General features: G+C 36.7%; 1 protein-coding gene across 3 annotated transcripts in view; it reads right to left on the bottom strand.

Annotated features, from left to right (window-relative positions):
• Positions 1-14,931, bottom strand: part of hth (homothorax) — a 320,736-nt gene extending 305,805 nt beyond the window's left edge. For all 3 annotated transcript variants that reach the window (XM_011307472.1, XM_011307474.1, XM_011307473.1), the window contains exons 1-3: positions 13,564-14,931; positions 8,415-8,674; positions 4,673-4,814 (exon numbers count right to left, since the gene is read on the bottom strand). In XM_011307472.1, the coding sequence (XP_011305774.1) occupies positions 4,673-4,814; positions 8,415-8,674; positions 13,564-13,578 (417 nt within the window). In that variant the 5' untranslated portion in view covers positions 13,579-14,931. The remainder of the gene's footprint in view (positions 1-4,672; positions 4,815-8,414; positions 8,675-13,563) is intronic.
• Between the last annotated feature and the right edge of the window lie 284 nt (positions 14,932-15,215).

Raw genomic sequence — 15,215 nt, 5'->3', positions numbered from 1 at the left:
CCCGAAGGTGCATTCTAATTGCGCCAATAAATCCCCAATGGGGACTGTCCAGGGGTATTATAAGGTTGGCATATAACACCCAAGTGTATTCCTCAAGGTAAGAGGCAAAAGACACAACTTCCGGTGACAGAGTCGTTTTCTGTTGATGGTTCTGTTTCGACTGTCATGTTGCCCTAGTCCAGGGGGGGTTTATTGGATTTGTCGGGTTGACCGACAGGAATCAACATCTTCCTCAATAGTTTCTCAAAATAAGAGATTCAAAAACACCATCTATAAATTAAGCTATTAATCTCATTATCAAACACTAAACAACAAAGCAGTTTTCTTGAATAGAAAATGGCGCCAATCTCAACTTTTCTCGTTCACTCTGACAGAGGATTATCACCAAATTATTTTTTCCTTTGTCATATCATGTAAATTACATATTCAATGATTTTAGGCACATTACCAGGTCTTTGTGAATCTCAAATATTTTTATGTATTTTTGGAAGTTTTGTTTTCAGATTTTTTTTGTTACACTAAATCATGTGGTTCGAATACTCAAAAACAAAGATTACTGCTGACATATCATCCGGAAAATTATTTTTGAACGGTATGAGGGGAAAATATTGATTTCGTTAGTTTTTTCATTTAAGAGAAGAATAGGAATTTCACCTTTCAAATGAACCACTCATTAACTAATTAAGAGAAAGTGTGGCAAACTGCAGTCAAATTTTCCCGCCATTTCCGAAAGTGCAAAACTGACCAAAAGGAGGGTAAAAAAAAATAACGAAAATGCGAACGGGTGAAACTGAGGATTGCTCTCTTGTCGGTTCATGGACGTACCCCGCAGTGACGTGGTTGATGCAAAAGTGGAACGGGCATCTATCCAGGTACCTCAGATGAAAAGGACCAGTGGAATAAAGAAAAGAAAAAAAAATGAAAATAGCTTTAAAAAAATAGGTAGAGGGGAGTCCCTGGGACAACAATGAGCCGCCGGACCCAGCAGGATACGCCCGTGGCACGTTTTTGGCACGACACGATGCACCGAGAGGAGAAAAGGAGAGAGATAGGGCCTCCTGCGTCGTCTCATGCGATGCCGCGGCCCCCGAAGAGGACCCGTGGGGGGATAATGGCGTAGAAACCCCATTGAATAGATCAATTTACAATGGCACGAAATGAGCAACACACTGATGCCCTTTAACGTTCTCTCTCGCATCTTTTTTTTTTTATTTTCTTTTATCCTCTGTTGTTACCCCCGGTGTTATAGTACTCTCTCCCTTTCAAACATGTACGCATGTGCATAATGCTTAAATTTTATTCGGCTTTTTTTTTCTCTTCAGTTGAGGTTATGCGTGTGTATGCGCGAAATAATCCGTTCGCCGCGTGCGTCCCTTTTGTCAATCGAGCAGGCATTATCAACTACTGTATTATCTGCCCACCAACGCTGAATTTTCCACCGCGAATTAATTTTTTAAGCACTTTTTTCAATGGCTCAGGTTCGGTTTACAGTTACTATCATTATTATGATTTTATTTTTCGGTGCCAGGGATTGGGATTTTTTTTTTTGGTGTATAGTCAAGGGTATGTTCGCTTTTAAATTCTACAATAGAATGTATATATATGACTACTTGGATGAACATTACCCATACATATCAAAATGAAAAATTTTTTTTTAATGATTAAAATCTTTTACTTGGCATAATTGAAAATAATGATTTTAAGGAGTAGCATTTTTAAAATTAACATAACGTCAAACGTTACTTTAATATTTGAGGAAATACTGAGAAGACAATGAAAAATAATAGTCTTGGGAAATTTTTAATTAACTTCCTCACATGCATATGGCAGATGCTTGTGGATACAATGATCCAATTGTAAATGATAGTAGAAAAAAAAAATTGTTGATTTGATGAAATATCATTTACGTCATTTTTCGAGTTGATGAGAAAACGTAAAAATCGATCCTTGGCATTGACTTAATTTTCTTGGGAATATTTGGAAAGGCTTGGAGGCGGGGCAGAATTGAGAAACATGCGAAATATGTAGCACGTAGCGTGATGTGGCATTAGGTATCTGGGATGTTGGCGCGACCCGAAGCCCTTTGACGAGTTTCTACCTGTCTTCGTTTCGGTACTGAAAAGAGGTGAGGGAAGAGATGAAAAAAAACTCGCTCGAGCGTTCCTCGAGATCCATTGAACACTATATGGGGCCCCTCACTTCAACATTTTGTCAATTTTCCAAGAACATTATCACCGAAAACAATGTCACTAAATACGCGAATTTTCAATTAAAAAAAAATCCCATCTCGGAACTAAAAAATTGAAGTCCATTTCTTCATCGTCGCTATTATATGAATATTAGATTCATTGCCCATTAATTTGATCAGTTATCTTGTTATTGAAGTAGGTAGATGACAGTGGGACAAAATGCAATGTTAATAAATTTTTAATAATTATATTTTATAAATAAATTTAGAATATGATCAATAATATTAATTACGATCAATATTTCACTTCGCATCATGACAGTGATTATTTCGACCGTCTCGCTTGTTGTCTCTTACTCGATTAGATTATCAATCTCTATTTAATATCTGTGATATTACTCATATGTAATTGGCAAGTGTACAATAACATTGCCGACAATGGAATTTCATGTTCAAGTACATTTGTGATGATCAGTTCATTGATTATTAAACGCTATATTTCCTTTTTCGGAGATAATCGCCGAGACAATCGATCATTATCTTTACGGTAGAAATAACTTTCTTGCTATTACTGATGAAAAAATTATCGTTAAAAAAAATATTCCAATTTATTATAAGTTTTTTTTACATCTCTAAATACCCTGATTCTTTGAATATTCATTTCAGTACTTGAAGTAATTCGCAATATATTCTTCCAAAATTCCGTTTATCCGCAAGAAAATTGAAGTTTTCCTCATCTTATCGATATCTGAAGAACCAAAAAATTGCGTCAGTGGGTGAGCTTAACTCTTATCGTTATCAGGACGGCAGAGCTACTCGGGCAATAGAACCGACAACAGCTACTCGTGTTACCTGTGCGCCACATATTATCATCACAAGTTAAACTAAAATCAACGCGGTGGAATGAATGTTGCGAGATAAATGAGCCTTTCATCTCCCTCTGATACACGAGTTTAACAGACGAAAATTCTATTATCTCTCGAGTAATAAAGGCACGAGTGTGCATACCAACGAGTTTAATCTGTTGGCGTCAACACTCCTTCTTCAACGTAGAGTGAGTTTATTTTTCCTTGGGCTGAAACCGACGGAACATTCGATTGGAGAGGAAAAAAAAATCGTCCAACTTGGGGAAAAATTATTTTCTGAGGCTATCAAACTCTTTTGTCGTGCCAAACCGATTTCACTTGACCTGTCTGCCTGTGTTATCGGTGATACGAGTCACATTATTGACACTAGGATGAAAGTGTCGATAAAAACATTACATAAATATTTTTATGTGAAATAAAAGTGAAAGAAGAAAAATATGGCAGAATAGTAGAGAATGTTTTGGAGTTTTTTAGGGCTTTGATGTATTCAGTGACCTAGTGCTACCTATCCACGGAATACACACCTATCGAAGGAATGTAGACGCTCAAAATGCTTTTTAAAAGCCTCGGAAATTCCCTCCGATCCCTCACATCGTCGGAATCCAACATCTCAGATTACCTCAGAACGTATCCTTGGGGAATGCCATGGGGCTTTTGGTTTATAGAAGATGAATCAATGAAGAAAGTCGTGGAAGAATGGAAGACAAAAACTTCTTGAGATAGTTGAAAAAAATATATTTTCCAGAAATAGCTGTCTCAAGAAATACTTGACCGATCCCGCTGGAATTCTGATCAGATTTGATCCCAAATAATACTCTTTATTATTCATTCAGGGAAAAATTCAGATTTTTTTATTTAAATTCGAAAATTAAAAAATCCGCACGTACATGCAATTACTGCGCACAGTTATTCATTGGAATCCTATTTTTCCGTATTTTTCCGTTTTATAACATTCTACATAATTTTTAGGCAAAATTAGAAAATGGAAAAAAAGATCGATTACGAAGCTTCCATTCAAAAATAAAATAATGAAAATAAACGTATACATTTTTTTTTCTTGAAACGGAAAAAGAAATTGTAAAATTATGTTATTAGATTCAAATGTGAGGGAAGAAAAAAACGATTATGAACTTTAGCAATTTAGAAAAATTCGATTCAAACATTTTAGAAGAATCCTATTATGTTTGTAATAAAACCCACGTAGATTTTGTAATAATTAAAAAAAATTATTCATGCGACTAAATGACGTTGTTTTTCACTTTCAACCGCACTCCCTTCAAACTCCCCGAAATAAATCATGGATTTGTTGAGTGGTTTGAGAGACCATCCCATGAAGAGTCAAATGGAAACGTTTTCATTCGAAACGACTATTATCCCCCCAAAATGTGGAAGCACTCTGGGTTATTCTAACGGGGCAATACGACGACAGGAAGTGGCGTCTCGACGCCCATGGGGCGCGTCTCTATGCTGGATGGGACATATTTGGAAATAGTTTTGTACAAAACATGGCATTTCCACGGAAATAAGATTTTCCCTAACGCCGCGTTTACAACATCCGTCTCTCTTTTCCCATTTTCTCGCTCCAATATTTTTTTATTGATTTTTATCTCCAGCTTACCTGTTTTGAGAAGACCGCAATGTCCTCGTTGAAACTCTCTGACGAACATACATCACCGCCTGCTACACCTGGTTCTCTTGGTGTGCACGTTGCCAACTCACATTTTTCAAATATTAGGGCAAGTAATGGAAACAGTGGATGTCTGAAAAAAGAATAACAATATATAAATTAACACTCTCTAATCAGTCATTAACAAAATAACATATTAGATCAATAAAATTTATAACAATACATGCTATAGTCTTTATGTAGGCCTTTCCATTCTATGAAAGTTGATCAAGTACAATTTTTATTAACATTTTTTAAATTTTCATTTATATGTTAAGTCATGCGGCAAAAAATGGTGTATAACTTTTCGATTTATCTACATTTTTTTGCATTTAATACTCCAACTTGAAACATATTGTTTAAAAAAAAAAGAAGGAATGCATCGGTTTTTCTTGGCATTCGGTGATTTGGGGTGTATTTTGACGCTTTTTATAGTGAATTCTCTAAAAAAAATCAAGCGTGATAAAATTTGGACAAGGAATACCCTCGAAGAAACTAAATTCACCGTGAAGTATCCGAAAGGTTGTTGCAGTGACTAAAGGAGGGGGATCTCTCTCACGTTTTTTCATCACCGGGCATTCGTATTTAGTTTTCAACAGAAGTATAGAAAGGCGTTGCGCACGCGGTCCGACGGAAGCCTCTCGCCAAAAGCCGTGCAGCAGCTGTTTATCGTTGAGGGTACCCTGACCCAACTTCTCTTATTTTTTTTCATCTCGTTATGTCGAAGAAGGGGCATAAAATGACAAAAAATGAAATTGTTCAACTAGTACAAAAACTCGATAAATTCCAAACTTCTCAACAGATTGACAAAGCAAATTTAAAAGACAATTTTGAATTTAAAAAAAAGACGAAAAATTGAGGAAAGAATATCCATTCATCGTTGGAAAATATTTTATAAAAATGATTAAAAAATGGATTTTTTTTCCATTCTGAAAATAGTAATTTGAACTGATTGAACTGCTGTTCAATGAGTCAATGAAATTTTATATTTAGGTAAAAGCGTGAATCTGACGTCGGAATAGCGTCGAGACAGAGGGTGACCTCTAGGCCCCCCAGGATTGTGGGATAAGATAAGATTAGCCACGATGCAGCATAGTTAGTGCTCTCAGTATTTCCAAACTGCGTAAAACGAATAATAATGCTGAGTGCAACGACCCTTCCCTCTTAATAATTCAATTATCTCAATTAACTAAGTTTTCGTAAAAATAATTGCATTTTCATTTCAACTAATTCAACAATTAAATAAATAATTGTCAGTAAAGAAATTCCATCTTCTTTATGTGTGCCAATGGTAGCTACCCCAGTCGGTGCCAAGGGCATAAAATGATTCGGAACGAATTTCGACAAATTGACGCGAGTCTTTCTCCCTCTCGAAAAAATAAAAATACTCATAATACGCAACTAAACCCCTCAACGCAAACGCCGACACGAGAATAAAAATTAAACAAAATGAAAAAAAATTGGACGAGAATGAACGTCTTCGGTAGTAGCTTCTCGTATTTTTATTTTTCTCTCGTGGCCAGCACCTACCGTGCGCTTTTCGACTTCCTTCCTTGGCACACGTTTATATACACCAGGGAATACGATGCTGTGAGGATTTTAACGGGGAAGAATGGGCGGTTCGATGGAAGATCGTGTGAGATTGGGGAGAAATATTTGACGATATTCAAACAATCTTCAGATTTCGACAAAAAGTTTCAATAAATAGATAAAATCTCCTACAGAATTATCCCTTTAATCAACATGAAGCACAAAAATATTTTTTTTAAAACGGTTAATTAGACATTTTTTCAACTAAAAAAAATGTTTAATTTAATATCGGTAAAATTTGATTTTATTCATTTTTATGGATTATATAATGAAAGTATACTTGAAGACTATATTCAATAAATTGTGATAGATTTCATTCCTCGAAAATACAATTTTTTTTGATTATGGTTTTCTAACAATTTGTAATTTTTATATTCAATAGTGATTAATAAAATAATTATTGCGTTGAGGTAACGGAACATGTTTCATTCATATTTTGAGAGAAGGGATAAATTGAAGGAGCTGAGGAAATAATTTGACTTGTTTTGGTGGTGATGATTCAAACGGTTTTATTGAGGAATAAATGAGGAAAATAAAAACATGAGTGTGATTGTAAACTCGGGGTAAACGACAAAAGCGTTGTTGCACACGCGCGAGAGACACTCGGTGACGGATAAACAAGGTGTCAGGATGATGCGACCGCAAAGGTAATGATATGATTGGCCGTTGAACGTTGTTTGGGGAATGATGCGGTTTTGTGGTTTCCGCTATTCTGCGTTTGTTGGTACCTCCATATACGAATAAATCGTTGAACACTCACAGCATACTTTATCTTTTTCACTTCTTATCAACTCATCGAACCCAAACAATCCCAAAATAGTTTAATAATTAATCGAAAAACCAAGTTGTTAAATACTTTTTAATTATTAACACTTGAAAAAAATAATCTAATAATGTCGTTTTTCATTCTATTAACTAAAAGATTTGATGAAAAATATTTAAATAATGAGATGGAAAAAGAATTAAGAAATCCAAATGTTCTTCAGCGCTCTTGGAAAAATAATGATCGTTCCCACCCTCGAAAAAAATAAATTTCCATTTTTTAGAGGAATTTTTCCGCTTATATAGCCAGAAAACCGGCCTGAGAATGCTGCACTCTTAGCCCGCTTGAAAAAAACTGGTAGTATAAAAACCCCCAAATAATCCCTAAAGTTCTCGGAAACTCTTCGGCAAAAGGCAAGAGGGCACACGACGAGTGGACAAATTGCAGGTTACCACCAAAAAATAATAAGCTCCCGTTTTTCTCCCACAAAACCCTCACAATAAATCACGTGGTTCTCATTCTCCCAAAAATTCCCCAAATCCCTTCGATTTTCCCTTATTCCGAGCTAATAAATTCTTAATCAATATCAATCATCATCTTCGTCCTCCCATTCCCTCCTTCACAATCGGGTACTTTCCCTCCTTCGCCAGGTGCACTTCCCCCTCAAGAGAATAAAAAAATAATAATCATACACGTTAAAAGAAATAAGAAAAAAAAATGAATTCTTCACATGCGTCCACCGGTAGCTCTCAATTACGCATCGTCGCACGGAAGAATTTTAATTAAAAAATTAATTTATCTGTTCTTGATCGACACATCCGATGCAGATTGTCCAGAGTGATGACCCTAGTGCCCCCTTCACTGAAACATCACCCACAGCCCAACGTCTCATTCTTTTTTCCCCCCTTGAATTTCTTTAATTAACGATAAACGTAATTTTAATGCATAGGGAGAAACACCTTATTAGAAAAGCCACCGATGTCTCCATCACGAGTGTCGAGGGATCGTTGGAACGTTAAATGAAAAAAAATATCCAGTCAATTAACGCGTTATACTCTCACTGAATTAATTCCATAGAATTTAAATCTCATTATCCATCATCTAATTCTGTATTTTTATATCTTTTTAGAGTTGAATTAAATACCCCAGATTATCGAGATTACTTATTTTATTTATGGTTTTGTCAGTCGGCCACTTTATGGCCCATGTCGAAGCGATAAAAACCATGTTAATGAGCAGTTGGAATGAAATAAAAATTAATGAGTGACTTTTCCCAATGATTTCCACGGGTTGAATCGGTGGTTTGAGTGATCACAAGGTACTATTGCTATTGGCATTTACCCATAAATGGCGTCTTTGTCGCGTTTGTGAACGTCAGGTACCGCTGATGCAGCAGCCGCTGCTGCCGCTGCTAGTACATGTTGTGGTGGTGGTTGTGGTGGTGGTGGATACTGTGGATGTGCTGGTCCCATTCCACCCAAGTGTGGACTGTGGTGAAGACCCGGTACACCTCTTGCATTACCGTGTGGATCGTATAATCCACCAGTGCCACCACCACCGCCGGCCTCGAGGTAACCCCCGTGCAGCCCGCCATCATCGTACTGAGGAAAAAAAAAAAAACTTAATTAGACCATTTTCTCAATTTTTTTACTCCTTACCAATCTTTTTTTGACATATTAAAAATTTCAATGGAAATATTTTTTTATTTCTTCAACGACATTGCAGGTGAAAGACGAATTATATTATTTGAGTGAATATTCATATTGATTTTAATAATTTCATCATGCAATTAAATAGTAAGAAGAAAATAACTTTTACTTCGCCGTGAAGATTGGTTTTCATGAAAAATCGGACGATTGTGATTTTCATTGGAATGAAAAGTAAAATTGTGCTATTACGATAAAAATCGTAAATTCCCCGGAAATGTATCTCAAAGGATATATTAATTAACCCTAATACATCTGATGACAGACGTATATTTTCCCCATTATTCGGTTATACCTCATTATACCTCAATTATTATGTCACTCGTCTCGGTTGATGACCGATTTTCATAATTCCGGAAACAAAATACAAAACAATTGCTCGCAGTTGTTTGAAAATCATTATTGCAGAATATTAACTATAACAATGAGGATTGGGTTTTATATGTATTTGTCTCTTGTGGCTTGTCCATTTACATAAAGAGGTTTGACGTATGCGTTATAGATGCGGGAACGTGTTTTACTGATGGCTCGCGTGACGCTAATTATCATTCCGGTATATACTGGGTCGTGACCGCATCTAATATGTGTCCTTTTCAAAAATCTTGAGAGAAATGAGGGGAAAAAATACAATTGTTATGATTTCATTGAATTTTATAAAGCCCCGAATGCAAGAAAATATCAGTTTTTCAATTCATCTAATATTGAACGGAATAAATCACAATCTTCGCATTGATAGAATATTATTAATAAACATTCGAGTGAATTATTTACTGTAAAAAACGTTACTGCACTCCAGCCGTTGCTTCCAACGTTCGATAGAAACAATAGAATATTTGTAAAGAAAATTTTTGCAGAAAATTTTTTTTTGTAGAATCGAAAAAGTGGCGCGATAGAGTGATCATATGAAGATGGCTCGATTCGTCAGAATACGGCTGTAGAACTTAATTTTACTTAACCTTACAGGTATTTATAATTTATGTAAAAATTCTATCGCTTCATCATTTTATTACTCCTGTCAAGATTGCAAGTATCTCTTACAAGTTTCTACTCCCTCTTACATTGGAAAAAAATACTTTTGCCCAGTAATTTTACAAACTGCAAGAAAATGCATATACTTCAAACGCAAATATTTACATAACTAACTTGTGACAAGTAAATTTACATGGCAGAAGTAATTCTTTTCTGAATGTACGATAAGAATCTTCCGAAGATAGTCATTGGAATTATTCATAGTCCAATAGTGGTACATTTATTTCATTCAACGATACGTCTCGTGATCGACCCGAAATGATTCGCAAACTGAAAAAACCATGTAGACGGAAAAATTTCTTGGTGGATAACAATAAAAAATGAGGACAAGCGAAAAAAAAAAAAATTCCCTCGATAATTCACAAATGCAGTTGCACTTATGAAGATATCAGAGAGATTTCAAACACAGTGGAATATTTCATTTTAAAAGCAAGAGGGAAAAGAATCACTGAAACTCCCTGAGAAAGAGGGAAGAGTGACGTTTATCCATAAACATTGATCACGAAAAACGAATGGTAAGAGATGGAGAAGTGGAATACGAGAGTAAAAAGAAATATTGCATCGAAAGGATGAAGATGAAAGCGAGAAAGAAGGAGGAGCAGCAATGCAATACCCCCCCCCCCCCCCCAGCATCCAATGAGAGTAGGGGTCCAATTCGAAAGTGATTCGACGTTGTAAGGAACTCCTGGCGCCACGTATTTATCACTGACACTAATTACCTAAGTGTTTATTGCCCGAATAAAACGTAACATGAAGCGTATACATTTTTTCCATCGGTATAAACTGACCACAATCCACGGAAATCGTGGGATAATATTATTAACTGTTTTTTGAATACGAATAGAAGACACTCATTCGACAAGTCATCAGAATAGCATGGTTATTTTATATTTTTAAACATCTTCATGGCTTTCTACACTCTCCTCTCTATCAAGAATACCAGAAGATTCATAAAAATGTTAAAATGGCATTAAAAAACGTAAGAGTTGATTTTTTGCACTACATTCTTGCAATTTTGCGATTATGGTTGAGGTTTAATTTCATACAAAAACAGTTATTTTATCCAAACATATCAAACGACGAAATTCCAAAAATTCGCAGACGCAAGTATTTTCAATGTTTCTCGCATGTGTCTGACGTTTTCACCTCGCAACATTCTCCGATTATTGTCCCTCGGGGCACGTACATTTTTTTTATTTTGACTCTACCTCGACTTTTGCGTCTCAACCCCCCATTTCTGTGATCTTTTGCAGGCACGCGAAGAACTCGAAGACACGCACGTGAAGAATCATTTTCCAACGGGATCTTTTGAAAAATGCAAATCACCGAAACCCTCTGAATAATAACTCCAAATGTTCACCGAGTATTTTGCATACATTGTCATGAAACTTCAGCAGTTCTCCGACAATTTAATATTTCGAATTAAAAACACTCGAGAGATTTTTCTATCTAGGAAGCTGAGGATGTGGGCAAAACTTATTCAAGCGTTTCTGTTGATTTATGGCCCTGTTGATCGCAGTTATCTGTTCTAACTTCGTCAAATTGTCGTCACCTACAATTTTTCACTCATTCTACCTTTTCAATTATTCACTAGATCACACGGAAAATGTCGTACCCACACGAAGAACAATTTTAATACTCTAAAACAATACCGGAACGAAACATACTGATAACGAATAAACCAAATTGTAGGCAGCATACTTATCAGCCTTGTAACTCTCGATTTCCGATATCATTTAATCTCCAATACAACGATCATTATATGGATAGAGCCAATTCCCTTACGAAATACTTTAGAAATTTTAAGGAAGAATAAAACTCGATACGCTTTGATCCTTATCGGCGATGATAAAGAGTTGATTCACCTGATGTTTGTAAATTAAAAATTATCTCGGTAATGAGCGATGTCACGGTGGAATGTCATCGGATATTTTTCTGCAGAATTCTATCATGTTCAGATAAATTTTAAAATTTTCCCATAAATTTAGCAGCTTTTGAGATAATTATAAAATATTAAAAAAATCAATTTTCCGATTTCCTCAAATTGTAATGTTCTCGCAACTCCCATGCCTGTTTCAGTTGGTGAAGAATTATTTAAATTCCTGTCACTCCACCAAGTTCAATAATCTCTCCAAGTATTTTACCCAGAAATAAAAAAAGGAATGTAAGAGACGTGAATCAAATCAGTGATCATATCATTCATTCTCAACTGATAAAATTTCAAACTTTTGAATTGATAATTGAGAACGAGGGTGTTCTTTTCCATTCTTTTCATCAATGAAAATTCATGTTGATCCTCTCATGTCAACTACAAGCAAAACAGAATTTAACCCAGAAATAAACACGAAACGCTACTAGTAGTCCTCGCTATTTCAATGAGAATAAATCTCTGAATCAAACTTTCGCTGAATGCAAAATTTTGCTTGGAATAAAACCGATCTAAGCTTTGACATTCTGCCATCGTCTTTTGTTTTCCCTCGTGACCAGTGTGTACACATGATAACGAACAAGTACCCATTGACTAGTGAAATACTCAGGCCGAGTACCAGCTCACACCAATAAATGTCTAAAGCACGTGCCTTGCAGCAGCCTTAACCAATTCACTATGAGTCGACTAATCTCATCTTCATAATTCCGTATATATCTCCTGACTGGGTTATCCATCGCCAAGACATCAGCACTATTTTTCCAGGAAAATTTTCGAATCTACAAAAATGGTAAACAATATTTTCTTGTAAAACTCAAGGCTCCGAAAACAACGGCACATTTACAAAAACCTGTCATCGTCAACGTATAAAAATACTTTGAAGCAGTCTTAGCCACATTTACTGGGGCCTCTCGCACCCGTCGGCTAAATTCCCCAGAATTCCATTTGTAATTCACCGCATGAATTCATTCTAATGTGACATTTCCATTTCACATTCCATAAAACCGAATTTATCGCGGATTAAACTGCACAATAATCAAATTATTCTATCTATCTGCACTTTAAAAAATTATAAAAAATGTTCATGATGGTTTTTAGGAATTTGGGATTATTGTTGAAAGGAGATTAATGCTTTCTGAAGTTTGACGCACATTGTTGTAAACCGGTTGGAGTAAACTTATGCAGAATCATGCCGGAATTATCTGTCCGTCGGCGTTGACAAGTACGGAATATTTGCTAAGTGACAAAATTATTCCGAACTAATCTGGAGCACTCCGGATGCGATAAAAATGCGATAAAACAATAGTGATGGGGATAATCCCCTTGAGACTCGTTGTAATGAAGAAAAAGTACTTATCATACAAGAACTATGAAATTCTGTCAATTCCAAAAATTATAATCATCGACAAATCGAAAAATTTAGTGAACTCAAGATTTCATCTTTCAGTTTGTCTTCAACCCAGAATATCTCCATATTATGTGCTTCGAGAGAAAGATGTAATTACATATTTTTCTAGAATACTTGATTCAGAAAAAAAAAAACAATTGACATTTATTCTGAAAACCACGCGTTACCAAGATTTGCCCACAATTGATAGAGAAGAAAAACCGAACGATTATGACTAAACACCGCACTTGAATCGTAGCTGATACTTTATGAAATAATTTCGCAAATTTGAATGTTAAGTTTTTCAGACGATTTAATGTCAAAAGAAGACTCTAACATTTTTTGACAGTAGTTGATAATTCTCAGCTGACACGTCACTCCACTTTGCAAAAATGGCAGGAATGAGTTAAAGATTGAGAAAAATAAAATAATTGCACGTACCCTTGGCTGCGCCATGAACGCCCTGGCCGCGCCGGGGAACTCTGCGTGCTGAGCCACCGTAGCGGCTGTATAATCCCTCAATAAAGAAGACAGTCTCACTTCACACTTCCCAACTCCTTCCAGTCACAATTCCCTCAAAAAAATTCGATGAAAATTGCAATTGAATCACGGAAAATCACTGTTCTGTCTGAACCTGAAAATCTCCAGGTATGAGAAATAGGGCATAGATCCTCAATTTGCCAAGGTAACTTCCAAATTCGTTAACCGTACACTTGCTGATGAACGGGTGGATGTTGCGTTCCGCGCTCTCCGCCCTCCACCCTTGGGCCACCTTGAGCTCCTTCACTCTCTTCAAATCCACCTTCTATTTGCCTCGAAATTCCACATGCAGAATCATACTCAGCGTCAGCACATCGTCTGATGACTCAAGTTGCCTTGCTTCCTCATCCTGTCCAATCCTCAAAACAATTCGTCCAGATTCTCGTGTCAGACCCACGGCATTAGCCCCCTCAAAACGTCTTCCGTTCCACCCCCGAAAATCATAAAAGCATCGATCCTCCACGATACTGTTCCGCACTGTCACTCCATTTGCTTCATGAATTCGTCAACAACTCACTTTTCGAATGAACAAAAAAAAAACACACCAAAAATTTTCGAAAGAACTAAAAACCAAAAACAACAAATAAAATCACAATGTCACTGTGCACAAGACGTACATCCTTGTGTTAGCCGACGGGGTGTAGACGTTATGTGCCACTAATGGTTTGTATTTACCGATATGTTTGCACTGGGTGATGGGGAAAATGGCAAAGAGGATACAGCGGATAGCTTCCAGAGCCGACCGAAGGAGCAGAACCGGCTGTTACCAAAGTCAGCGCTCCAACCGCTGTTTTCCTAGCTTCTCCAGTTAAAAACGATTGGCAGATCGTTTTACCCCCCCAAAAATTCAATCTTTTCTCTCTCCAAGGAAACTCCAGATTTTTCAAATACTTCACAACACCCTCTCACAATTTTTTTTTCCCGAACAAAACAATAAACCGCGCGCGATTGCTCAAGAGAAACTTATAAGCCCCCAATCATCAATAATAACACTATTGATGACTGAAAGTCACGGTGAATCGGTGAATTATCCTTGAAGACGTAAACAAAACGTGTCGAGAACACCAATGAATTGAGGTAAATTTCGCGGTAATAAATAGCACAGTTGTAAAATCAATAGTTGAATGATTAAATATTATCCCGATCCCGGCACTCAACCGTTGTTATCATTAGTAACAATAAAACCCCGAAAATGACGGAACGAAATAACCGGTGGTTAAGGGGAACGAGAGCGAGCGCCTTGAGCGTTTAGATCCTGCGCCGTCCGCAGTCGTTCGCCAACTGTCAATCACCGCAGTGCAACGGTGAAGAGAGTGGGAGGTATGGTACGTCAGACACGCCCATTCGCCACAACCAATGCGCCACACTGTTTACGCCCATTTGTGTGGGTACAAGTGGCGCCCCGTTGTGGATACATAGCGAGATAAAATTGTTTCTCCGCCATCGCTAACACCAGTACATACAACTCAACGTTTCTCACTCGATTTTAACCCCCCACCATCGCACCAATTGCTATTTCACTGGGTGTCGGATCTCGCTCTTGAGTCAGGGCT

Source organism: Fopius arisanus, unplaced genomic scaffold (assembly GCF_000806365.1).
Source record: "Fopius arisanus strain USDA-PBARC FA_bdor unplaced genomic scaffold, ASM80636v1 scaffold00054, whole genome shotgun sequence".
Classification (NCBI taxonomy): Eukaryota; Metazoa; Arthropoda; class Insecta; order Hymenoptera; family Braconidae; genus Fopius; species Fopius arisanus.
The sequence above is the reverse complement of the archived record's forward strand: the minus strand, read 5'-3'. Positions and strand labels throughout refer to the sequence as shown.